Consider the following 27,961-nt stretch of genomic DNA (forward strand, 5'->3'; position numbering starts at 1 on the left):
CGCACGCACGCCCGCCTCGGCGGCTGGGCGCGGTTTGCGACAGTGGGGGGAGCGGTGGAGGTGGCGGCGGCAGTGGCAACTTTGCGGCAAGCTCCGGCCGGGCTTGCTTGACGGCGGTGTGGCGGAGGCCCCGCCCTAGGCGGCAGGAACCTGGAGGGAGGCGGAGGAATATGTCCGAGAGGGAAGTGTCGACAGCGCCGGCGGGAACAGACATGCCTGCGGCCAAGAAGCAGAAGCTGAGCAGCGATGAAAACAGCAACCCGGACCTCTCTGGAGACGAGAATGTGAGTGCAGCCCTGAGCATTCCAGACGGGACTCTGGAGTGAAAGTTTTAAATTCTTTTTAAACTGTGGGCGCGGGGGCGGGCGGGCGGCTGTGGGGGGAGGGAGAGGTGTCACCCTCTATTCAGGAAAACGCGGGCGTGGAGGAGAAAATCGAACTTGTCTCTAAGAGGATTTTGATCTGGGGCCGGGAGCGAGCGGAAACTTGGCGAAAGAGAGTGGTTTAAGAGAGCGTGGTGGTAGAGGGTCAGAGTGGTTTGCTCTGAGATTCTTAAGCGTGGATGAGGAGTGTTCGGGCCTTTGGGAGATCTGGGGAGAGTGCGGATCTGAGATTCCAGTAGTTTAAAAGGCAAGTTAGAGGCTTATCTGAGAAAGTTGGAAGAAGAGACCAGCGTGTGTTACGGACTTTTTAGAAGGAATTTAGGGACCGTGTCACTCCAGGATGAAAAGAGTAGATTCCAGACCTAAGGGATTTCGGTGACTTGGGGCTTTTATGTCTGATTCCAGACCTAAGGGATTTCGGTGACTTGGGGCTTTTATGTCTGCTCCTGTCTTGTCCATGGAAAAGGGGTGTGTGCCTGACAGTCGACTTCTCTTAAGGAAGAGAATTGAGAGGGTCGTCCACTGACTTGGAGGGGAAACGACCCTTGAGGAAGGACTGAGAAGGGATAGTTACTTTACTCTGTTTTAAGTTTTCACTAAGGGGACGACCTAGGAGATCTTAGGCAGTTGTGATGTCTTTGGGTGTGGGTTCTTGACCTCGCACGTGTAAGGTGCTTTGGAATCATATATATATATTTTTAAACTCTGAATGGATCTTGGTAGTACTCTAGTCCGTCCCAACAGTTGACCCCTCTGTGTTTAGGTGATACGCCGGTAACAACCGAATTGGCATTTTCATGTTTTAAGTTTGTACCCAATAAGGTCAGCAAAATATCTTGACAGTTTAGAGATATTGCTGTAAAACGTGAACCCTCCAAGGTAATAAAATCTAATTATCTTTTTAAAATCTTTAAAGTATTATAGGAGGGTGGTTTAAGTTCTTCCTTTTCTCAGTTTGGCTAGTTTTAGGAATAAATGTTATATCTTACGCACTCCGTTCCTAAATTCTACGTGACTGCATCACTGACTGAAGCGTATATATTGCATGGTATCCTGACCAAAATTTTCACTGAACAGATGGGAAAGAATTCTTGTTGCAGATAGAAGAAATTTATTTGGAGGATTGTCAGTTTGTGGGATTTAGATCCGACATTTCTGGAAGGCTTAGGTGTTGAATGTTATTTTAAACTTGTTTTTCTTGTTTGTGCTTTCCAATCTTACTATGTACTGGGGTCTAACATTTTTGACCCTCTTCATTCCAACCTCTGAAGCCTGTTTTATTTCCACTTCTTAAATTTCTCTAGGCATATTAGGTTAGTGACTAGAAGCACAAACTAGATCCAACTGTTAGGTTAAAATCCCCATCTGCTACTTACTGTTTGCTTGACCTTGAGGAAGGTACCTGACCTAGTTGCCTCAGATTCTTATCTTAAAAATGGAGATAATAAGGGTATTTACCTCATGGGATATTTGTGAGGATTAAATGAGGTAAAATAGATAAAGTGTTTAAAAGAGTGCCTGCTCTTTAATAAGTACTATACAAGTGTTACTTAATTACTATTACTTATTTTGTAATCAGTCTAGTCTTATGTTTCTGGCTCTTTCACATACTGAATAATTGGGCAGAAATGTAATGAAAATGTTAACCTATATAGACTGAGGAAAATTTGAGGGGACTGATTAAATTGAAAATTATTTTCTTTTTACAGATCCTTAAGAGGAATATATTCTTTGATGCATATCAAAGCTCTTCAGAACCAGATGATTGGATTAAGCCTATGTTTTGGTTCCTCCATTTGGATAGTGACTTTTAACCTTTTTTGTGCCTTGGACACCTGTGAAACCTTCTCAGAATAATATTTTCAAGTGTATAAAATATAATATATAAGGTTACAAACAAAGTCAACAATAAAATTACAAACTATGTTTTAAAAACTTTTAAAACAAATTTAAGATTTATTTCGATAAATAAAGTACTTTAATATAAAGTACTTCTTTATTAGCACATTAAGTAACTAGATCTAACAGTGGATATAATAGTTGGGCATAGACAGTTTTTAAGACCTACAACAACTGTGACGTACAAAAATACTTGATTTCCTTTGGTAAGAAAGTTACAGCTACAGTAACATTGGCATGTATCTACCTGCATTACAATAGAAGGAAGTATAGATTTTAGTTAAAGATGGTGAAAATTAAGATGCAATTTAAAATTTTCTTTTTTTTTGGCCACGTAAGTTCACAGGCCCTCTGAATTCCATCCAAGGACTCCGATCTAGGACATAAATTAGGGGAAGCAATAAGGGAAGGGAGTAGAGAGCTCTGTGTAAAGAAATGAGTTCAGAAAAAGATAACAAGGGCAGTGGTTTTACTCTTGGAGAGAGCTAAATAATGGTAAGAAGGCTAAAAGCAAGTGGGGGAAAGACTGTGTTTTTGAGTTGGGAGTTAAGGTATTACCTGAGCAGTTGCTACTGTTAAGTGAATAAAAGAATTGAAAGGATATTCAAATTTTGCTTTAATTGAGGTATAGTTGACTAATTATATTATTAGTTTCAGGTGCACAACATAATGATTTGATACTTGTATACATTGCTGAATGATAACCACAATAAGCCTAGTTAACATCTGGCCTATTTTAAATTTATTGTATATGTACCTGCCATTTTATTAACCTTTTCATATTACTGCAGAGTAGGTAGCTTCTGGAATAGGACTGATTGTTGCCTGATAGATCAGAAGGCTGAATCTGGAGACTTGTCTTTTGCTTAAGTAACCTGTGGCAAGATTAAGGGTCAAATTACTATGCCTGTTACCTTGTTGAGCAAATGAAGATGGTAGTGCCATATCTGTTGCACAGTTCCATTCTATACTTTGAGGAGGGGCCAAGGTGGAAATCTGCTTGTATACATATTAGACATTCAGCAAAGGTTTGAATTTAAAGATAAAATGAACAACCTATTGCATTTCCATTTGATTCCATCTATTAGGATGCCTGTCTGAGGATGGGGTAAATTAAGTGGTCAAAAGTAAGAAATACATATATGTAATGTGTCTCAATTATTAACAATGGTTTATGTGGCTTCTTGATTAGCAGATGAATTTTTAGCCAGAATGGAAAGAAGCTGGTGAATAAAGGTCAAATTGTCTTATTGTTTCATTTCTGTAATGTTAAAGATATTTTTCAGAAAAGGGAATTTTCAGATACACTTTACTCATGTGAGGGAACTGGGCAAGTGTAAGTCAAGCAGTACAAATTCATGTGGATTAAAGGAATGTAGAGATGAAATTGCAAATGGAGACAAAAACTTTTCAGAGTGGAAGGGAAGACATTCTGAACCTCTGCCTTTGGATCCTCCACAACATAAGAGATGTGAGATTGTTCAAAGGCAACAGAGTCTGATAACATGGAAGAGCGTGCTGTAGCCAACGCGGTTTCCCATTGAAACACAAAATTGTTTTCTACGCTAGGTTTTAACTGTGTAAATACAACTAAAGGATGGGGAGAAACAGAGATAAAAATAGTGATTTCAATCCAGAAACTGAACTTTAAATTTTACACTTTCTATATCTATAAAAGCTGATTATATTTACATTAAATTACATTTCAGACATTAAGCACTACTGTGTGACATCTGTCTCCTTCATTCCCTTTTTCACCCTGGGTAATCAGTATGTTCTAGAATAATCTGTGTATTTTTTAAAAAAGCATGTCATTTTGGTAGGAGCCATTTCAAATTTTGAAAACCACCCCTTAGAATGATGTATAATACTATATTGATTTTAAGGTAAATTTTTTTATACTTTTTGATACTCCAGTTAATTTTTGACCTTCTGTAATATAAAACCAGCAATATTTTAAAAGTCCCTAAGACAATGATACCCAGACTGTGTTCTCATAGATGTTAATAGGCACTCCATGAAAAAAAGCTTCTGCTGGAATGAATTTAATAACTACTGCCCTAAGGTGATAGGTTTAAATAAATCTGTTTTCCAGACAACAGTTTAAAGTGTGTCATCAGAAGAGTTAGTGAAATTCTCTTCTGAAAGTAGAGGGCCATTAATATATCTTGTGGACTGGAGATAGGGTATAAATTAGGTGAATTTTCAAGGTTTCCTGTAGTCATTTCGACATTTGGAAGATTTCTACTTTATAGTAAGTTTCTGGAACTCTAATATATGCGTCTTAGTATTTTAGAGCTATGAGTCAGATTTCACTTGTGAATAGCACAGACTATGTAGGACTTAAAAAAAATCCTAAATGGGTTAAGTATTATAAATAAGCAGAATTTGAATGATAACAGGATTTTCAGAAACATCTGAAGTGGGAAGCACTAACACTCTAGCCTCAAAGGCTATCCACTCCCAAGCCCCAGGCTGAACAGCAGTGAAGTAAATTATGAAGACTTGTAGGTCAGTCAGATTTAGGAGTCACAGCTTTGGTTTTGAGTTCCAATAACCCTAACCAGCAAGATACCTCTTAGGCTCTCTAAGCAACACTTTCTTATCTAACTTTCTATGAGGAGCAGCAAAGGTCAAGTGAGATGGGGTGGTAATAGCTCAGAGGACCTGGGTTCTAACCCTGGTACTGCCATTAAAAAAAAAAAAAAAAAAAAAAGAGTAAGAAAAATAAAAGAGTTTACTTAAAAAATAAAGATGAATGAGGCAGTGTTGTAAAATGGCTAGCACAGACCAGTGCCTTGTTATTTAAGTGCAGAATTATTCTGACCATTATCATCATTATGATTAGGTTTTTTTGTTTATATTTTTGCTGAAATATCAAATATCCACAAATCCTAATGTGTAGCTGGTTTGTTTTTCATTCTTATTTGGAGATAGGAATAAATTTTTTCCTCTTGCAGGATTCATTAATTACTTTCAGGTCAGTCAGCAGGTATGCAGTATGAAGTCATTTGCTGCTAAGTACAGTATGGCTGTTTCATATAATTTTTTTCTGATTTGCTGCTTACAGGATGATGCTGTCAGTATAGAAAGTGGTACAAACACTGAACGCCCTGATACACCTACAAATACGCCAAATGCACCTGGAAGGAAGAGTTGGGGGAAGGGAAAATGGAAGTCAAAGAAATGCAAATATTCTTTCAAATGTGTAAATAGTCTCAAGGTATGTGCAGAAAGACACAGTCTGTGGAATGAATGCTGGGCTCCAGAATTATTTCTCAGTGGTAAATATTTTATGCTCAAGATACTCTGTCAAGTTATAAATATTTTAAAATTATAATACGTTGACTGTGAGTATTTTTGTAGGGCAGACTACAGGAGTCTGCTTGGCATTTAGCTTATCAGACTGTGGTGTTCATATAACACTGAAGTGTTGATTTTGTAGTAAACTTGTAGGGCAGTATACTATTATAATCCATTCTACATTTGTTTAGCTTCTTTGTTGTTGTTGTTTTAAATTAAAATAGGTAATGCCTAGTATTACAGTCTGGTTTTTCTTTATTGTTTTTATTCAAATAAAAGATTTTTGGAAATGTTACTCTTTACATTTTGGTAAAACTTTTTAAAAGCATAAGCCACTTCCTGGTACCTGTTACTAAAAAGAACTGAATGTGACTCATTAACTTTGAGTTAACTTAAATTGAAACAGATGTCTTACTTTGTGCAGTCTTTAAAAGTTTAACTTTTATTTGTAGTTTTTTAAAAAGAGGAAGGTATAAATTTAAAAATTTCTTCAATATTCAGTATTTGGGGAAAACAATAGGTTGGAGCTACTTAGATTACTGTCTTCCTCAGTAGTCTTTTTATTTATAAAAAGAATTACTGATAGCTATTTAAAATGTTTGTTTTTACATCTGTTCATTTCCTGTTTTTTAAATTTGGGATTAGTTTTCCTATGCTGAGAAAAAATAAACATCTTAAAATAGCTAAATATACTTTTTAGGTAAAGTCTTCAGAAAACATAAGGAGCTATGGCTACATGGAAATTATTTTCCTGTCTATGTAGCAAACTTCAGGGGAAGGGTATATATATCTCAGTGGTAGAGTGCTTACCTGCTGGGTTCAATCCTAAGGCTGAAAAATAACTTTGAATAAAACTGAATATTTTTTTTTATATACCTCCTTATAGCATCCTGGTAACTGGGAAGTTACAATCCACTGCCTCCCCTGGTCCTTTCTGTTCAAGTATTATTGTTTATCATAGAACTTCTTAAGATGTTTTTTTTTTAGTACCCAAATTCAAGGTTATTTGAAATGGTTTCTATAGGACTAATATAAAGCAGTGATTTGAATGGAGTCTGATAATGCTTTACTTTACAAGGGAAGAATCAAACCTAATAAAGTTTAATGAGTACTGGAGAAGCTATATTAACTAATAGGTTGTTTGTTATTTCAGAAAAATAAATTATGTCCTTATGTCCTAAGAGATTAAATATGTCTGCCACAATTAATCCACTTTATTTTGATTCATTAGAATACAGTTGTGTTTAAGAAAATAGAAGGCAACTATCAGATGATGAGTACTTGCTACCTAATGGCTGATTTAAGTCTTTTATGTTATAAAACTTTATCATGCACCAGTATTTTAAAATGTGAAAACTGGACTAACATACCTTTTAAGTGTCAAAAGTCAGTTTATGAATGATATATGAAATAGCAGCTTGCATTTTTGAAAAAGTTATAAGGGGGATGGTCAGTTTACTGCCATTTTTCGTTCCTAAAATACATTAATTTTTCTCATTTTTTCATTATTTTATAGGAAGATCATAACCAACCATTGTTTGGAGTTCAGTTTAACTGGCACAGTAAAGAAGGAGATCCATTAGTGTTTGCAACAGTAGGAAGCAACAGAGTGAGTGTTAAGGAGTCTGCTTGGCATTTAGCTTATCAGACTGTGGTGTTCATATAACACTGAAGTGTTGATTTTGGAGTAAACTTTGTATAGCTGGTTTGACAGTATTGTTCCTTTATGTAAAAGTGATGCATTCTAGAAATTGTCAAAAATTAAAACTGGTATTTATGACTGAAAATACATCTTTATTTCATATATACTCCCAGTTGTTCATGAAACAGGTTTTTGTTTATATTTTTTCTTCATAAATATTTTGTTTTGAGTGGCTGAAAGAATTGACTTTGCTTTTTGGAAGTAATTTTAATAGTTTGTCAAATTTGGGTAAGAAGTCTGTGACTTTTGAAAAATAACAAGCATAATTAGTTTCTCTCTACAAATGCAAAGCATAAATCCAGGGAATTTATATAATAGTTATTGAAAATATTTTAATTATTTGCAATAAATAATTTGTTTTTAATTGTTTTTATTTAAGGAAGCCAAGAGTATCTTGAACTGAGAGAAGTGCATGGAAAAAACCAGGCTGGGGACATTTTGATGTAAACAATTGTTTAACTTTTTAGTTAAACCTGGGGCTGAAAAAGTGGATTACAAAGGCTTTTTTCACTTCCATTCACTTCTGAATAAATAGGAAAAAGGAAGAGTCCCTAGTGTTTTCCAGGCAGTCTCAGGAGTTTTCTATTAAATTGAAATCACCTCAGAAAAAAATGTTCTAAGTCATTTATTAATTTACATTCTGGTAATCCATTAATACTGTGCTAAGAGTTATGAGAAATAGATCGGTGTATTTGGAAAAAGAAAGATGGAGAAAATTGACTAATTGGATATAGTTGACAGTAAACAAAGTCACTTTCTCTACCTTTAGCCGAAGAGAAGGGAGGGAGGTGAATCTGATAAGTGTTCCATAAGTTGTTATTTCAATTGAGTAAAATAAAGTTTTATACTTCTTTAATAATTGTGCTAAGCCTCTTAAAAGAACATGATTTCTAATGCACACTGTTTTCCTATATTTTTGTTTCTTAGTGTTGATATTTTCTGTTTCCAGTCGAAACTTAACTCGATAACAAAGGAGTTGTTAGCTCTGTATCTTTCAAATGTCAGCATATTTCCAAGCTTTTTAAATTTTTTCTTCTGAAAGTTTGAGAATAATAAACATATGCACCTATTTTGGGCTAGATCCTTCCTGTTGTTTCTAAAAAGTAAAATTTGGCTTTAAGTAATTTCCTGGAAGTCTTTAAGGAAGTTTTAATTACATTTAAGGCTCTAATGCTTTTATTAGGTTATTGAAATTCTGAAAATTTGAAACTTGCTACTGAAGTGGAATACCTGGGATAACAGCTTTTTTGTGTGTTCAGCCAAATGTAGGTTGTGATAAATAGCGTGAAAACAATTCAGAAGGAAATTGATGTAGTTTGAAGAAAAGATTAAAGTTTTTTTTTTTTTCAGAAAATTGGAAAAATAATTCATTAATTTGAATCCATTTTTAAGACATCACTATAAACCTAAGATTATACTTCACTAACTTTGCCATGATATTAATAGAATTAGAATTAGTATAATGTCCTTCCTTTTAATAAAATACATAATAAGCTTCAGTGTCTAGCTCTGAATGACAGTGATCAGAGTGTTTGTGTACTTATCCGGTTCAAGAACAAGAGTTTTCTATTTTGTAAAAGAGATTAGGAAATCTCCCATTTGTTTTGTGATCCTGAACAAGATGACATGGAATTGGAATTAGAATGTTTTTGGAAATGTGAGAGTACTTAGTAATATGGATTGGGCTAACAATTAGACAAATAAATGTAAAAATAGTTTAAAAAGAAAGAATTATAATTTGTGCTCCAATATGCTTATTGTAATGTTCTAGGCTTCCTAACAAAAGAATCCCTGTTCTCATTTAAAGTGACATTGAATTAAGTTTACTGAATTATAAAAAGGTCTGTTGTTTGGACTTCTTTTTTTGAAAAAGAAACATAAAACAATCTCTTAGGACATAACCTAGTTTGCATCTATATAAGGCTTTTTTTTTTTTAAAGAATATTAATGTAGAGATTTTATCTTACTAATTTAATAGGTGATAATAGATGATTTAAAGGATCTTTATAGAGTTCTCATAGGCTCTTAGCAGTAATCTGTTATTAATGTTAAGAAGAGTAACATGACCAAGCTGTAAGAAAAATGGAAAAAAATTTACAAAAATTTAGTATTACAGTGTCAGCCCTCTGTATCCGTGGGTTCCACATCCATCAATTCAGCCAACTGTGGATCAAAGATACTTGGAAAAGAAAATTCCAGAAAGTTTCAAAAAGCAAAACTTGAATTTGTTTCACACTGGCAACTATTTATACAGCATTTACATTGTATTAGCTATCATAATAGTCTATAGATGGCTTAAAATATATGAGAGGATGTGCGTAGGTGATATGCAAATACTGTGCCATTTTTATCTAAAGGACTTATGTATCCTCAGATTTTGGTATCTGTGGGGGCTCTGCAATTCTCTGCGGATATTGAGGGACAACTGTACATAATTGAATAAAGTGTATATATTATTAATTTTGGAATTTATGACTAAGGAAAAGGGCCACTTTACATTAGAAAGTTAATATTTGATAAGGAATATCCATGAGAAAATTCAGGCAAATTTTAGATTTTCTAATACATAATTAATATGTAAATACTCTAAAACTACCCAAAGACTTTAAGAACTTAAAAGAGTATAAACGAGAATTTTAGGAAGTAGTTATACTTTACTGTGAAGTATTCAACTTTATTTACATTGAAGAGTTAATTAAATTACATGGGTGAGATATAAGTTAAAAACATTGGAAACAGAAACCATTATTATTACTACAGTATTTAATATACTCTGGAAATTATGTAAAGCACTAGGCTTTATAATGGCTTCCTTAAGTTTAAAGGAGTTATTTTAAAGAAAAAGTCTTGAGATACATTTGTGACTAAAATAATGTTCAAAAGCTGAAGAGTGGGCTTCTGTATTTGAGATAAAATTTACTGTATTTTTGTTCTCATTAGGTCACCTTATATGAATGTCACTCACAAGGAGAAATCCGGTTGTTGCAGTCTTATGTGGATGCTGATGTATCCTTTCCTGGGTTTTCAATAACGTTGGCTAATAGAGAAACTGACTTTCAATAAGGACACTGAAACTTTTGTAAATTAATTAGTTCCCTGAAGTTACAATTGTCCTTTCCTCACTTTAACCAGTGCTGTTCCTTCACTGTCACCCAGGAGATTCCTGGTATCTAGTTTTCCTGATCTGTAGAAATCCATTGTAGGGTGAATATGAGGGAGGAGGGTGCAGGTGGCTGGAGATGAGCATTGGAAATCCAGTGATAGAAAATGAAAGCAGAGAGTAGCTAAAACTTCCTGTTTCTTTGACCTTGCTTAGGATTTTATCATTTCAGGCCAGTTATATTGATGAACTTGGGTTGATCAAAAGCTGTTACTGGCAGTCATACCCAGTATTTGGTCAACAAAGCCTACAGGGAAAAAAGTAAACGTGCAGTTTGTTTAGGAAATAAAATATTGGAAAACATGGGTTTATAAAGAAAAAGAAGGCTTAAAAAAGCCAAAAGGTATAGCAGTCAGAGCTTGGTGATAAGATTTCTGGATCTATTTGAAAACCCTAGTAAATAACAAGCAAGGACATTCAGTCCTTCAGCAGGTGATACGGAAACAAGTGACCTGTAGCCATATTGTGACCGTCTCACATAGGAAAAGGTGGGAAACTGAATAGTTATTCATCTTTATCTTGAGGTACATAGAAGTGCTGAAATAGAGCCAGGGTCAGCAAATTACAGCCTGTGGAGCTGGCCACCTACTTTTGTAAATAAATTTTTACTGGGACACAACCATGCCCATTCATTTACATACTGTCTTTGGCTGCTTTCAAGAGACAGAGTTAAGTAGTTATGCAAACAGCAAAATAGTGATCAAAATTCAGTGGAAGGACTCAGTTTGTTTGACCATTTGGTATAGATTTTAGATGTAAAATCTCCATTGTTTAAATCTGGTAGTATAAAGAAAAATGAGAACTTCTTTGTCAAAAACTTCAGCAGTTCTTTGGAGGTTTCCGTGTATAGTATTGTAACTATTGATGTATTTACTTTTCAAAAACAAATTATATTTCTTAACTGGCATTTCTTAGGCTGATGAAAACTTTTACACTTGTGCATGGACATACGATAGCAATACAAGCCATCCTCTGCTGGCTGTAGCTGGATCTAGAGGCATAATTAGAATAATTAATCCCATAACAATGCAGTGCATAAAGGTGGGTTTTCTTGTTAAATTGTAGATCTGCTTTTTTTTTAATGCACAGCTGTGCAAACTCGTCATGTTGAATTTAAAATGGAGTCAATGTCTGTTCAGTTTCTAATTTGATTTGTACTTTGCCTGTTGCTTCCTTTAGACAAGTCTTTTGAGACCTCTGTCATATTTGGGTAATGCAAATTAAGGAATAAGTGGGAAAATTTTATCATTTGCACTATTTTCTTTTAAAATCATTTCTGTCCTTTTGCCTTACATTATTTTGAGAGGTTCTAAGTGAACAGTAACAAAAGAGTGAACTCATTTTTCAAGACTCCCTAAATAGGGGTATAGAGTCAAGGGCACCCTGTAAAGAACTGAAAGATGAAGCCTTGGAATTTGATACTAAAAGAAATTTTACAAATCGCTTTAACCCTGGGGGCACGTTAGAATCACCTAAGGATCTTTTAAATCCTTGCTGTGGCTCAGAATATCTGCAGATGGGATTTGAGCATGTATTATTTTTCCTTCAAGTTTGGTGATTTTAATATATGCAGCCAAGGTTGAAAACCACTGCTTTAAATGAAACTTTTTCCATTCTCTTAAGATTAATGAAAACAACTTAATTGGTTTTGATATGAAATTTGAAATGTTTTAAATTTATTATAGCACTATGTTGGCCATGGAAATGCTATCAATGAGCTGAAATTCCACCCAAGAGATCCAAATCTTCTACTGTCAGTAAGTAAAGGTAAGAGAAGCAAATGTTTCTTTAGTTCTTTTTGTTTGGGAGTGAGTTTTTTTTAAAGGGACATCTGTTCTAAGGGAAAAAAGCCAAACTTAAAAAGAAGTAAGTTTTAGAAAAAGCTTAAGCTGCATTAGCATTCCTAAACCAAGAATTGGGGAATGCGACCATGAAATACACTGGTAACCTAGGATGTAAATAAAATAATTGGTACTGAGGATTAGGTATGTGTTACCCTTCTTATTTACCATATTGCTTTATGACAGTTCTGGAACTTTATCCTCAATTGAATTATTATATTAAACTTCGTTAATTGGTGGCAAAATTATGACATTTTTAATAGTTTGAAGGTAATTTTGCAAATCATCTGATCACTCTTCCCCATCACATAATAATAAATAACGCATCTGAAAATCCATACTGCATATATATATGAGTATATAAATATAAAGCTTCTGTTTTATAAAAGGTTCCCCTTTAGAATTTCTTAAAATGCTAAGTTACCCAGTGTAAGCTCTTTGAAATGTTTCCCTTGTAAAGAGAAAGCATTGCCTTGCTCTGTATGCCTATATCAGCATTGTAAGTTTATTATGGGTTCAGACAGGCCTCTTAATCATTTCTGAGCTCTCTGAAATGATTTGGGTTGTTCTTATTTCTACATTCTGTCTTGAATGCCCTTTCTCTTTTTCATTTCTACGTTATTCTAGTCAAATTTATTCTTAACAGCTTGTCACACCTATAACCTACCCCTGCAATCTGCTCATATTAAAAGATGTCTTCAAATTAAAACTTACATGAAAAATATTTCAGTGTGACTTTTCTTTAACTACCAAGGCTTGTTTGGAGATAGATACCAAAGAAGAGAGCTGATAACTTTTTCTTTTCTCTTAGTAACAGTAGCTGAGCCTCAGGTATTCCTTTACAAGTGACATAGACCATAATGCCTCACTTGTTCTTAATATCACAACTTTTTAACCCTGCTCTTCCCCCATTATGTCAGTAAGAGCATTTAAAAAATAACCAAACAGCCTTTCAAATTGCATTTTTCTGCAAATAATACTGTCAAGAAAGGAAAAGACATCCTATAGAATAGGAAAAAAAATTTGCAAATTGTATCTAATAAGGAACTTATATCAATAAGGTCATACAGTTCAGTGATAAAAAGACAGCCAAATTAAAAATGGGCAAAGGTTTTGAATAGACATCTTTCCAGAGAATATGCATAGATATCCAATAAGCACATGGAAAAGCACTCAGTATTATTAATCATTAAGGAAATGCAAATCAAAAACATAGTGAGATAACACTTCACACCTACTAGGATGGCTGTAGTCAAAAAGACAGACAGTAAAAATATGTTGAATAGGATGTGGAGAAATTGGAATCCCCTCATCCATTGCTGGTTGGAATGTAAAATATAAGCACATTGAAAAACAGTCTGGCAGTTTTTTACAAAGTTAAACATAGGAATACCACTCCTAGGTATGTATATCTTCAAGAGAAGTAAAAATAAATGTCCACACAAAAACTTGGACACAAATTGGAAACTACATTTTTATAGCAATGTTAATTTCCACTACTAACACAATGTGTTATTGCCTCTTAGTGTTACCTGTGTGCTATGTTAATATTCATGTACAGTATGGACACTGTTGTATTTCAAGCTCTGCATGGTATTTCTTATGAATATTGTCTATTCTTTGTTGCTGATGTTTAGTGGGAAATGAGATTGCTCAAATTACAGTTATAGAATTTTTAAAAGGTCCATAATACTCTAATATTATGTCAATCCTATTTTTTGATTTACTATAGAAATTTTATACATCTACTCCATCCTTTTCAGTTTTAAATAGGATGTGTTGGAGGGAAAAGCTAGTATCTTGTTCTATGGCATAACGTAATAATCAAATTAGGATATTATTTAAAGAAAATTATTGGAGGTAAAAATAAATTAAACATTTTTTAGGACCACATAAATATTTCTTATCTTGAAAGTTTGAACTCATACCTAGTTCAATCTACAGACGATATAAGTATTTTCAGTTGCTATATTATATGGATTCCTTCTTTGTCTTTACTGTTAAGTTAGGTTCAAGCTTTGGTAGTTTTTTTCCTTCTTTAAAGAGATTTTGAAAGACCACAGTAAATGAATGATAAAAGTTCATCTTAATTTTTTTATGTCTGTACTAGATCATGCTTTACGATTATGGAATATCCAAACGGACACTCTGGTGGCAATATTTGGAGGTGTAGAAGGGCACAGAGATGAAGTTCTAAGTGCTGTAAGTTGAAAGCTACAGGGCAGTGACCTTCAGATGTACAAAGCTGTGAACAATCCCCATAGAACCCTTTCTTTCTAAAAAAGCCTAGGTTGGTTTCATCTAGCCTGGCAGACAGTCATTTCATATACTTGTGACAGACAAGGTTTTTATCTTACAGATGAAGAAATAAAGCGGGTGGGCTCTTTGTGTTTTATGTGTACTCTTGCACATTTTTATACCATGCCTGGATTCTCATGAAAGAATACTATAAACTTGTTTTTTTTACTTTTTTAATCTAACCAAGTTAACTTTTGTTTTGCTGTTCCTCTGTTATTAAAGGAAAATATTAACCTACTTGGCAGTTAAGGAAGTTTCTCATCTTTTCTTTGAAGTTGAAATACAAGTTACTCATTTTTAGGAAGTGTTTTATTGTGCTCACACTGAGTTTTAGATAACTCTTCCCTTTGATGTCATGGTGTTATCTTTATACTTAAATATTACAATCTGTTGATCTATAGTGATGATACGACTTAAGTGTTTTTAGTCAGGTTTCAGACTTTTACATTATTTTTTAGGTTTACTTATGTTCCATGTATAGCTTTCTTATTTAGTAGTTTTACAGGTCTTCAATTCTTTTTTTGTTTTTTGAACTGTTTAAAGGGGCACCATAAGAAGCATGTGACATTTTAATTGGAGGTACTAAATATTCCTATAGTTAGGGTTTGTATGTTTTTGTGAGAATCATTTTCTACTTTGAAAGATTTTCTAGAACTTGCATCTTGGATTTTTGAGAAGTTGCAGTAGCATTCTCTACCTGGCTTTATATGTGAAAAAGTTAAGACTACTCTTTATTAAAAACTCTGAGAGCTCCTGGCTCTAAGGATGTCTTGTTGCTGTTGACTGTGGGGTTATTAGGAAAAGTAGCAGCAGCCAGCCTTGAGAATTCAATAAATACCAAACCTAAAGCTTTTAGACTCTAGTAAAACAGTGTGATTAATTCATGATTAATTCAAAGGTTGGATTGACAATATCTAGATTAGTGAGGAAAATGCTCTCCTTAAATAGAACTCTCTACTCTTATTTCTTTTTTTGGGGCTGGGTAAGGTAGGTAATTAGGTTTATTTACATATTATCTTTAGTGGAAGTACTGGGGATTGAACCCAGGATCTCATGCATGCTAGGCATGCACTGTACCACTGAGCTATGTCCTCCCCCGTCTACTGTAATTTCTTAAAATGAGAGCAGGAGTTCATCTGAATTGCTTCTCTGTAATAATAGGAGTTCATTACTAGAATGATTGATGTGTGAGATATTCATTAACACATGTACCATGTGCTAAATTAAATACCATCTCTGTGCCTCAGTGTCTTATCTGTGAAATTAAATAAGGCTTTTACAATAGATGATCCGTTAGCTGCTACTTCAAAATTAATAAACAGCAAATGAAAAACTTTAAATATGTTTTTTCCTTTTTGAGACTTTTTTCCTTTATTCATTTTAAAATTGAATTTTGGGGAAATAATTTATATATTTAATTTAAGATTTTCTGTTTTACATACAGGATTATGATCTTTTGGGTGAAAAAATAATGTCCTGTGGTATGGATCACTCTCTTAAACTTTGGAGGATCAATTCAAAGAGAATGATAAATGCAATTAAGGAATCTTATGATTATAACCCAAATAAAACTAACAGGTAACAGTTGTAGTATTTAAAACAATTTGCTGTCTCATGCTGTTGGAATAGCATTTTACTTTTTCCAGAATCGCTATATAAGTCTTTAACATTGAATATAGAATCCCTTCCTATTTTTTTTTAATTCGAGCACAGTTGATTTACAATACTATATTTCCAGTATATATAGCAAGGTGTAGAATCCCCCCATTTAATAACTTTAAGGTATAATTTATATGCCGTAAAATTCACTGATTTTAAATTGAAGCCCTTTATTTTTATCTGTTTGTGGCTCATTTTTCAAAATCCCTTTAAATTGTATTTTTATCTTAATTTAGTAGCACATTTTACTTATTTTTACTTAGGTATGTATGCATATGCTCATGTTATTAGTACTGTTTGTCAACACTGTAAATTCTAATTTAAGACAGTAAATTGTAAATTTTTGAATGGGGTTCTTAGCTTTATTTCATAATAACACAAGGCTTTCCTTTAAATGATAACTCACTTCATTAAATGAAGAAAATTCAAAAGGGGGAGCTTTGGTCCAAGGGAACTTTGCGGTTTTCTTAATATATTTTTAAGGATATCTTTTATTTTATTTTTATTTTTATTTTATTGGAGGAGGTAATTAGGTTTATTTATTTTTGATGAACATACTGGGGATTGAACCCAGGACCTCATGCATGCTAAGCATGCACTTTGGCATTGAGCTAAACCCTCCCCCTTAATATATTTTTGAAATACCTCAATTCTTAAATTTTTTTACTCTCTTTTTCAGAATCTTACCAAGCTGTTATTAATACTTTCACTATGACTATCATATGTCTGTAATGTTAACTTTGTTTGCACTGTCCATTTTAGCAGAGTTAATTTTCTAGTTATCAAGTCAGATTATTAGTAGATTGCTAGCTGAATTTGTAACCACTGGTAAATATTTTAATTCACTAACATTCCTCAGATCTCAGGCCTCAAAGAATAAAGCACAACTTCCAAATTCTATTTTAAAATACCAGAGTTAGTACAATATTAAGTTTATGTTTTTATATTTTCTAGAGCTCTGAATAAATAGAAATTATATATTTCGCAGCTTATAGAAAATAACAGTGAATTATGCTGGTCTTCTTGAGAGAGGTTTAACCATAGATTATAATATGTTTTTGGCTAAAAAGCAATTAATAAAATTATAGCAGAGTTAAGAACTTAGATCATTAATAACATTTTAATGTTTTAATAAAGAAAATATTCCAGAATTTGAATTGGAAAGAGTATTTGAAATGATATCCTTTTTTACATATGAGGGAAAAGTAAAGAGAGGACATGTAAGTTGCCCAAGATACATTAATTCATGGCATACAATGCTTTACAGTTACTTCAGTATAAAAACTGAATCATTTGCTAGACCAGGAATGCTAGTTATATATTTAATTAACTTCAGAATTGGTAGCAACTCCTCTAGTTTATGGCTTTCTCACAAACATCTTTAAGAAAAAAATTGCACCATATTTTACTTTTCTAAATACAGGAGAAGTTCAAACTAATAAATGTCAGAAATTGCTGCTCTAGGCAGAATTCTCACCTAACCTTATGTTTATCTGATTTTGAAATGATATGTCTTTGATCCTAAAAGATGACTTTATCTTTTGAAATAATCTAGCTGTTTACTTTCACAGACCATTAATGCTTAATTTTAAAGGATTAAGTAGCTTAGTATTTTCTATGAGAAATTTTCAGCTGTGTAATCAGATGTCTGGTTATTGGTTAGGATTGCCAGAATTGAAGTGATTAATTTTATATATATATTAGGAAGCTGCAATTTTAATAGATGAAATTTCATAGGATAAAAGCAAAATTGAATTGAGAGCTAATAATGGAATAAAATGTGGAAACAAAAGTGGAATGACACTAGCTTTCAATAAATAGATAAGGTAATTAGTTTTGTAGGAACACAGAAGAATTAATAGTCATATATTTTATTTTCAAAGTTTTATAAATCCAAAAAGGAAAATTAGTGTACTTCTATACGTTTTTCTCTTAACTTTTGATATTTCCATTTCAGGCCATTTATTTCTCAGAAAATTCACTTTCCTGACTTTTCTACCAGAGACATACATAGAAATTATGTCGATTGTGTGCGATGGTTAGGTGATTTGATACTTTCCAAGGTACGGTAACTGCAGTTAAGCTGTATTTCCATTGTTTGAGTTGGAACTTTGCAGGGTGCAGTTTTTTACGCAGTTTGGTAAATTGGATAGCAGATGGGAAATAGCTTTTTTTTAAGTGTCATGATACTTTGAAAGATTTGGAAACTTGTTTCAGGCATAAAACATCCTGATGAGTTATAATTTGTGCCCCAGTAGGATGAAAAATGTTAACTTGCAAAATGATATCCAGTGTTACTGTAAAAAATAGTGTCTAGAGCCAGTAGTGTGGTGGGTTTTTTTGTTTGTGTCCATTTCAGTAAACTTATATGTACAAAAACAGATGGAGTTGGCTCATGGGCTATAGTTTGCCAACCCCTGCTCTAGTATGTTGATGTATGTATTTATATATATTTTTTACTGATAATTTAGAGAAGTTGGTGGTGATGTCATCTGAACATTTAGGACTGTCAAATTTGGAGAAATTGCTATCCAGTTTCTTTTCTTGATGTGGATTTCAGGGCATTTCACATTTTCTTGGACAGAGCCTGATTTACTTTTTTCTTGGCCATGATGGTATAGTTCTACCTTTATATTTTTAACTTTAGATCTTGAAATTAGATTCACAGGAAGTTTCAAAGATAGTTCAGAGAGGTCCTATATTGTCCTTCAACCAGGTGCCCCCAGTGGTTTACAGCTTACATAACTATAATATAATACCAAATCCAGGAAATTGACATTGTACAATGTGTGTGTGTAGTTCTATGTCATTTTATCACATGTGATTTTGTCATTTCAAGACTGTTATAGTATGGGATGTTTTAAGATTTTTTTTTCCTACTCATTATAATGCCATCCAGGTTGATGTATCAGTAGGTCTCCCTTTTTATTGCTGAGTAGTATTCCATGGTATGGATGTACCACCGTTTATTTAAACTTTATTCATCTATTGTAGGACATTTTGGTCCTTTCCAGTTTTGGGCTACTAGAAATAAAGCTGCTAATTAACAATCGTGTACAGGTTTTTGTGTGGACTTAAGTTTTCATTTCTCTGGGGTAAATGCCTAGAAGGGCATTTGCTGGGTCATGGTTAAGTTTGTTTAGTTTTTAAGAAACTGCCAAACTATTTTCCAGAGTGGCCGTGCCATTTTACATTCCCACCAGCAATGTATGAAAGATCCAGTGTCTTCGAATCTTCGCCGGCATTTGGTATTGTCACTATTTTTTATTTTAGCTGTTCTGATAGGTGTGTAGTGATACTTCATCGTGGTCTTAATTTGCATTTCCCTGATGGCTAGTGATGTTGAACATCTTTTTCATGTGCTTATTTACCATCCATATATCCTTTCAATGATGTCTCTTCATATCTTCTGCTCATTTTCTAATTGGATTGGTTTTTGTTTTGTTTTGTTTTTTACTGTTGAGTTTTGAGAGTTCTTCATATATTCTAAATATGAATCCTGGCAGATAAGTAGTTTGCAGATACTTTCTTCCAATCTGTAGCTTGTCTTTTCATCCTTTTAACAGGGTCTTTTGCAGAGAAGATATTTTGAATTTTGATAAAATTCAATTGATTGATTGATTAAAAAATTTTATGGATCATGCTTTTGATATTGTGTTTAAATGCTCTTCACTGAGCCCTACACATTTTAAAGATTTTCTGCTGTATTTCCTTCAGAAAGTTTTATAATGTTTTATGTTAAATTTATTATGGTCCATTTTAAGTTGATTTTTATGAGGTTTAGGTAGAAAGTTCATTTTTTGCCTATAGTTGTCCAGTTGTTTTAGTACCATTTGTTGAAAGCCTATCTTTCCTTCTTTGAATTGCCTTTGCACTTTTTTCAAAATTGTTTGGCCTTACTTGTGTGAGGCTGTTTCTGGTTTTTCTATTCTGTTCCCTCTACCAGTACTATGTACACAGTCTTGGTTACTCTAGTGCTTTAATAAGTTTTGGATTTGGTAAAGTGATTTCTTCTACTCTATTCTTTTTCAAAAAATCTTGCTGGGATTTTTTTGAGGGGGGGAAGAGGGATTTTGATTGGAATTGTGTTAAACCTATGTATCAGTTTGGTGGAGAATTAATATCTTTACTCTGCTCAATCTTCAAGCCCTTGAATGTGGTATGTCTCTTCGTTTAGACTTTTTTGATTTTTATTATCAGCATTTTGTAGTTTAGTCCTGTATCTGCTTTGTTAGATTTATATCTAGTTACTTCTCTTTTTTGAGTGATTATAACAAATGATATTTTTTATTCCATTTTATGTATCTATTGCTAGTATATGGAAATTGATTTTTGCATATTAATCTTGAATCCTTTTATCTATTTGAACTGCTGATCGTTCAGAAAGTTTTTTTTGTTGTTGTTAATTACTTGGGATTTTCTACATAGACCATTATTTCATCTGAAAATAGGGACAGTTTTATATTTTCCTTTCTGATTTGGATGGTTTTTATTTCCTTTTCTTGTTTGATTACACTGGCAAACTTCTGGTCCTATGTTGAATAGCAGTGTTAAAAGCAGACATCCTAGACTTGTTTCTGATGTTACAGAGGGAAGGAATTCAGTCTTTCTAATTAGGTATATCAGCTGTTTGTTTTTGTAGATATTCTCTATCAAGTTGAGGACCATCTGTTTTCCTGATTCTTTTCAGAGTTTTATCATGAATGGGTGTTGAATTTTGTCAAGTGCTTTTCTGCACTTGATAAGATCATTGATTTTTCTTTTTTTTAGCCTGTTAATGTAGTGGATTGTACTCATTGGTTTTAAATATTGTGTTGCTGGAATGGAGTAAGTTTACTTGGTCATGCTGCATAATTCTTTTTATATGTTGCTGAATTCTGTTTGCTAATATTTTGTTAAAGAATTTTATGTGTATTAATGAGATATAATATTGGTCTGAAGTTTTCTTATTTGTATTGTCTTCATTTGATTTTGGTATCAGTAATACTGGCATCTGAGCCTAGAGCTTTTTGAGGGGGAGTTTAAAAATTAAGAATTCTATTTCCTTAAAAGTGAAAAGGTTATTGAAATGAACTGCTTCATATTGGTTGAGTTGTAGTTTGTGCTGCTTGAGGAATTGGTTTATTTCATCTCATAAAATTTATGTGTATAGAGTTGTTTTGTAGTATTCCCTTATCCTTTCGATATCTGCAAGGTCTCTAGTGATAGCTCCTGTTTCATTCCTGAAATTGGTAATTCGAGTCTTCTTTTCTTTTGTCAGTCTTGTTAGGAGCTTGTCCTAGGATTTGCTGCTGTCATTGTTGCTGCTGCTGCTGTTATCTCCTACCTTCTTTCCTTTTGTTCCCTGTGAGTGTATTTTGCTCTTCTGTTTACTAGTTTCTTAAGGTGGGAATTTAGATTATTGAGTTGAGACTTTTCTAATGTAAGCTTTTGGTGCTTTAAATTTCCGTGTCAGCAGTGCTTTAGCTGCAGCTCACACAAATTTTGATATGAAGGATGTTGTTCAGTTTCTAGGTTTTGGGAAATTTTCTTGTTTCGACTCTAGTTTGATTCTGTTGTGGGCAGAAAATGCTCTTTAGGATTTTGATTCTTTTAAACTTTTTGAGGTTTGTTTTATGACCCTGTTTTAGGGATGTTCTGTGGGAGCTTGAAAAAAATACATATTCTGCTGTTGGGTAGAGTGTCTGTCGGTGTCAGTTAGATCCTGTTGGTTGATGGTATGGTTGAATTCTTCTATGTCTGTTGATTTTCTGTCTACTTGTTTTATCAATTACTGAGGGATAAGTGTTGAAGTCTCCAGCTATAATTATGAATTTCCCTTTCTCCTTTTCAGTCTGTGTTGTTTTGCAGCTGTGTTGTTTGGTGTATACATATTTGGTATTGCTGTATCTTGGTGGCTTCATCTCTTATCATTATATAAAGTCCACCTCTATCTCCGGTAATTTTTTTACTTTTGATATCTCCTTTATCTGATATTAGTATAGCCATTCCTGCTTTCTTTTGATTAATGTGTGCATGGTAAATCTTTTTTAAACCTTTTACCTTTAATCTACCTATATTGTTATGATGGAAGTGAGAGAGCATATAGTTGGGGCATATTTTTTAATTTCACTCTGCCAAAATGTCTTTTGGCTAGTGTATGCTTTGTATTTGAGGCTTAACTTAACAATTATTACATTAAATCTATCATTTAACCTTTTTCTTTTTTTTTCATTTTTTCATTTCTCTGCATTTTTTCCCCTAACTTCCTATTGGATGTGTGATCCTATTTTAGAATTCCTATTTGATTTATCTGTAGTACTTTTGAGTATATTTCTTTGTATAACTGTTTTGGTGTTTGCTCTAGATGGTACTATGTATATGATATATATGTGATCAGTCTACTGTATACCAACATTCTACCACTTCAAGTGAAGTGTAGGAAGCTTACTTCCCACTTTGTCCTTTATTTATAATATAACTATCTGTACATATCTTTAAATATCTTAAACATTCACTTTATAGTTTTGAGAACTTCATCAAATAGTATTACAATTTTTGCTTCAGCCAGCAGACATAATTTAAAAACTCAAGAAGAAAGGGGGAATATTGTATTTACTCATTTTGCTTTTTCCATTGCTCATTCTTCCTTTTCAATATTCCAAGATTCCTTCTTAAGTCATTTCCTTTCTGTTCATATAACTTCCTGTAGCCATTCTTTCAGTGTAGGTCTGCTGGTGACAAAATTCTTTTAGTTTTTCTTAGTCTGGGGATATCCGCATTTCCCCTTCATTCCTGGAGCGTATATTCACTGAATATAGGATTTTGTGTTGATAGTCTTTTCGTTAAACATTTGAAAAATGTTGTTTCCCCTCTTTCAGCTCTCTGTTGTTTCTGTTGAGACATCTACCATCATAGGAATTGTTTTTCCTCTATAGGTAGGGTAGGTGTTCTGTCTTGACTGTAGTCAGGATTTTTTCCCCTTTGTCCTTAGTTTTCAGAAGTTTGACTGTAATGTGTCTTAATATGGATTTCTTTTGAGTTTATCTCTTTGGGGTTTACTCACCTTCTTTAATCTGTAGTAGGTTTATGTCTTATGGGGACATTTGTCCCAAATTGGGAAACTTTTCAGCCATTATTCAAAGTATTTTTTAGCCCTGCTTCCCCCCACCCCCAGGAACTCCAATGATAAGAATATTAGATCTTTTGTTTGGTCCCTAAGACTCTGTCATTTAATAAGTTCTATTTTCTTTTGTTCAAAGTGGGTAATTTCTACTCTTATAACTTTAAATATACTGATTCTTTCATCTCTCTTCTCCTGTTGAGCCCTTCAGTTGTTTTTTTATTTTGGTTATAGTTTTTTTTTTTTTCAGTTCTAAATTTCCATTTGATTCTTATCTTTTATTTCTTTGCTAAGACTTCTTTTTGTTTTGTTTTAAATGTGTTTGTAATTTCTCATTAAAGCATTTTCATGATGGCTGCTTTAAAATCTTGTCAGATAATTCTAACATGTTCTCTCAGTGTTGATAACTTTTCCACTAAAGTTGAAGTTCTTACATTTCTTGGTATGACAAGTAAATTTAGATTGTAATGGATATTTTGGGTACTTTTACGAAACTCTGGATCTTACCTTCTACAGCAGGCTTCCTCTGATAAATTTATAGCAGGAGGGGAGTGCTGCCTTATGATTGGCAGGTGGCAAGGGACGTCCAGTTTCCCCACTTGGTTGACTTGGTGGTGTCGTCATTACATCTAGGGTGGGAGTTTAGGCTTTTCACTGGGCCTCAGGTGACACCACCCTAGCTGGGAGGGGCTGGAGGCCTCATTACTGCTCCCCAGGTAGTGTCCACTGACACTGAGAGTGGTGAGTGATTGGTAACATCCTGACTCTCTGCTACCTGCTCTAATACCACCCCAGCTAGAAAGAAGGAGAGTCACCTCATTCCCATGAGGGATGGGGAGGAGTCAGGGGTATTATGTATTTGAAGTGCTTCATTATCACCTGAGAAGGGATCCCCACTGAGACTTTGTTGGTTGTATGTGGCAGGTCCACAGTTTTTTCTTGGTATTAAGTGTTTACCTGACAATTTTCTCTCTTGTTCCTGGTCCTTTGCAGAGAGGCTTTTGTTGGGGCCTTTAGTGGGGGTGGGGCGGGGATCTTCACTTGTTAGCATTGTTGAGTTGCTGCTTTCTCTAGCATCCAGTCTGGGATACATAAATGAGGCAGAAGAAAACCAAGAACTCAGCGTCCTTCATGTCCCAGGGTCCCTAACCAGTCTGCCTCCTCTCTACCTTTCATACTTTTAAGCTGTACTTAGTGAGACAAATTTGGGAAAGTGAATCTACTCTACTTGTTTTGGAAGCAGAAGTAGAAAGGCTAGCTCTAAAGTTTCTGCTTTTGGAACTTAATCAGATGATAGGAAAGGATTTCTACATTTTAAGTGGGAGGCTGAACTGAATATTGGTGGTCTCAAATCTGGCTCTGCATCAGAATTATTGGGAGGACACTGTAAAAAGAGATTCCTAGGCCTCACTCCCAGAGACTGAATCTAGCACAAGGACCTGGAATTCGTAATTTTTAAAAACTCTCCAGATGATTTTTGAGTGCAGCCGTCCATTAGTGTGGGTAAATTCTTTTTACCTCCCTATGCTTTAGTTCTCCATGAGGGAACTCTGCTCATTAATGATCCTTTACCAGTGCAGTCAGTAAGAAGCATTTGAAGAAGTGTTTTATAATTCTGCTGCTTTGACCTCTTCTCTCAGAAATTCTGATTCAGTAGGGTTGGGGCGAAGGTGAGTTTTTAAAGAAATCTCTACAGGTTGTTGATTCAACTGTACACTTAAGAGTCACCAGACTAGGCGATGTCTAAGGTACTTTACAGTAAAGCTGTATAATAGATATATAGCTGGAGGATTTTACATAATCTAAAAAAGGCAGAGAAGAAAAAAAAGCATGTCATCCACTCCCTGATCTCCCTATGGCCCTGCTGTTAAACTGTTTAAATGATAGTGAACCCCACAGGGCTACCACATGTGGTTGTGTGAGATGTGTCCTGTAAAATTCAAGGAAGCGTTCTTCACCTACACCAGGATTTCTCAATCCTGGCCCTGTTGAGGTTGGTCAGACAATTCTTTTTTGTGAGAGGAGCTGTTCTGTGCTTTGTAAGGTGTTCAGCATCTCTGGTCTCTAGAAGCCAGAGATATTGCCAAATATCCCTTAAGGGGTAAACCACTGACCTACACAGTAATATAATAGTGCCCTCTGTTTTGCATTTTTTTCTCCCATTGTGTTCTTTACCACTTGCTGCTTAGGTATATTGTGTGTAAAGATTCAGTTTAACAGGATAGGGAAGGTATAACAGCCTTATTTCATTCCCATCCCCTTATCAATGTCTTGGTATTAAACCACTGCTTTTATTGCCTTCTATATAATCTGATTTCTGAGGCCCTTTCTATGAACTCATCAGCTTTTCTGTGACATCAGTTGACTACTTACTGTGTAGCTCAGACACTGGGGATGAAGGATTAATAGCTAACCAGATAAAGGGAACCACGTGGGGTTAGAAGTAGGATGGGGAGAGATGAAACTAGTGAAGTAAGCAGGGGCCATATTGAAGAGCCATGTATTCTAATACAGTGTTTGCATTTTTACCTTTGCTATAAAACACTTAAAGTCTCTGGATGCTAAAGTATCTGGGGCTGAATTTGGTTTGGTTTGGAAGAGAAATTGTGAGTTCAAAAATGAATGTTCTAGACAGTGTAATGTTTTTGTATTGTCAAAATCTGTTGATAATCAGACTTCTTGTCCATAAATGTGGACACTGACTCTATAAATATAAATGAATGTATATCACTGTACTCAGTAGATGGATAACCAAGTTCTAAGAACTGTGAGTTCTAAAATAAATGATAGTAGAGAAAAAACGTTTTTAATATTTAAAATTCAGTTCTACAAGTTTAACATTACTTTTTTTCTCATTTCTGTCTCTCTTTTTTGAAGTCTTGTGAAAATGCCATTGTGTGCTGGAAACCTGGCAAAATGGAAGATGATATAGATAAAATTAAACCCAGTGAGTCTAATGTGACTATTCTTGGGCGATTTGATTACAGCCAGTGTGACATTTGGTACATGAGGTTTTCTATGGATTTCTGGCAAAAGGTAGTAACATATTTTTACATTTTAAAATTATTTGACCTAAAACCATGGCAATTTTAGTTTTCTTGTAGTGCATCTGTGTTCTGTTTCCTCTAAGATTAAGCTAACTTGATTTTTTTTGTATTCATTGCTTTGGCCTTTGATGTTATTTATTCTGCCCTTGTGGCTCTGCACACCATTTGCAGTGCTTATTATAAATGAAATTGACAGGTGTCAATAGTGGCAGTTAGGTGTTTACCTTCCATAACATCTATTACTAAGATTTAATGTTCTGGTGATTAGAGTGTTAACCTTTTAATAAAGCTTTTTCCTAGAAAAACCAGCATGGAAGATAGAGACAAAATACTAGTTATCTAAAATTTTAAAGAAATTTAGTGTTAGGATTTTGTGGTAACAAATTACTTGGGTATTTATTTCCATAAGAAAGCTTTGGAAGTTTTCTGTGGCTTTTACTACAACTCTTTAGGGCAGAATAGAGTATGTGCTAACAATGTAAATTATAAAGTTCTTCATAAATCTGTAAAAGCCTTCTTAATTTACTCAGGAACACCTTTGTGATGTATAAGTTGCTCTTATTCCCATTTACAAATCAGAAATACAAGATGCAAAGAAATCAAGACCATTGCCATAGGCTGGAGCTGAGGTTTTTCTGAAATGAGGAAGATGTCTTAGGATTGCTTGAAATCACTATAGCTTATTTTAATAATTTGACGTCTTTTTAAATTTGTTTATACAGATGCTTGCATTGGGCAATCAGGTTGGCAAACTTTATGTTTGGGATTTAGAAGTAGAAGATCCTCATAAAGCCAAGTAAGTATTTAGAAATGCCTCTCCATAATTTCTGCCTCTTTCTCCAAAGTGTTATGCCAATATAGAGGAAGTAATTGATCCTTGCAATGCCATCCTCAGATCATCTGTAACATTTACATTCTCAGAATATTGTAAAGGATTTCTTTTTATTATAATAGTGATTGTTTTTCTTGAGTACCTTGGTGACAAAAAAGTTAAACAGTGCCACCTGGATTTAAAATGTACCCAAATTTTATGAAATTTGAGATTGGGCTCTTAGTGAAGTATATTCTGGTTTCAAGTGTTTTCTATATGACTTTGAACATCTATTCATTTTCTGATTCATTGTTTCAAGTTAGATGCTGACAACATTATGTATGGTGTTTAACCTGTTGTCCTATTTTCTCCCTAGATGTACAACGCTGACTCATCATAAATGTGGTGCTGCTATTCGACAAACCAGTTTTAGCAGGGATAGCAGCATTCTTATAGCTGTTTGTGATGATGCCAGTATTTGGCGCTGGGACCGACTTCGATAAAACACTTTTTCCTAATCAAAATTAGAGTGTGTTTTCTGTGTACCATAGAATTCATGTATCTTGCTAGTAAGGGCACATAGAGCATTTAGAGTTGTCTTTCAGCATCCAATCAGGCTGAGCTGAATGTAGTGATGTTTACATTGTTTACACTCTTTGTACTGTCTCCTGCTCAGACTCTACTGCTTTTAATAAAAATTTATTTTTGTAAAGCTGTGTGTTATTTTAGTTTATTTTCATTGTGATGAAAAGAAAT

At 34.0% G+C, this 27,961-nt stretch overlaps 1 protein-coding gene across 3 annotated transcripts; it reads left to right on the top strand.

Moving 5' to 3' along the window:
- EED (embryonic ectoderm development) lies at nucleotides 1-27,917 on the top strand. 3 transcript variants are annotated; one of them, XM_031460495.2, is made up of 13 exons: nucleotides 1-284; nucleotides 5,353-5,505; nucleotides 7,102-7,194; nucleotides 10,228-10,293; nucleotides 11,363-11,488; nucleotides 12,133-12,214; nucleotides 14,399-14,490; nucleotides 16,031-16,164; nucleotides 18,203-18,308; nucleotides 19,419-19,493; nucleotides 26,225-26,383; nucleotides 27,117-27,190; nucleotides 27,582-27,917. In XM_031460495.2, the coding sequence occupies exons 1-13, from the start codon at nucleotides 171-173 to the stop codon at nucleotides 27,706-27,708; spliced, it is 1,401 nt and encodes a 466-aa protein (XP_031316355.1). In that variant the 5' UTR covers nucleotides 1-170; the 3' UTR covers nucleotides 27,709-27,917. The 3 variants fall into 3 exon arrangements, with proteins under 3 accessions (XP_031316355.1, XP_031316356.1, XP_031316357.1); XM_031460496.2 differs by lacking the exon at nucleotides 19,419-19,493; XM_031460497.2 differs by lacking the exons at nucleotides 16,031-16,164; nucleotides 18,203-18,308; nucleotides 19,419-19,493.
- The last annotated feature ends 44 nt before the right edge of the window (nucleotides 27,918-27,961 follow it).

This window comes from Camelus dromedarius, chromosome 12 (genome assembly GCF_036321535.1).
Source record: "Camelus dromedarius isolate mCamDro1 chromosome 12, mCamDro1.pat, whole genome shotgun sequence".
Taxonomy (NCBI): Eukaryota; Metazoa; Chordata; class Mammalia; order Artiodactyla; family Camelidae; genus Camelus; species Camelus dromedarius.

Coding starts and splice junctions, on each gene's coding strand:
- EED (XM_031460495.2), top strand. CDS start 171: ATGTCCGAGAGGGAAGTGTCGACAGCGCCGGCGGGAACAGACATGCCT. Junction 10,294..11,362: donor AGTCTTATGTGGATGCTGAT/GTATCCTTTCCT, acceptor GGCATTTCTTAG/GCTGATGAAAACTTTTACAC. Junction 11,489..12,132: donor TAACAATGCAGTGCATAAAG/GTGGGTTTTCTT, acceptor AATTTATTATAG/CACTATGTTGGCCATGGAAA.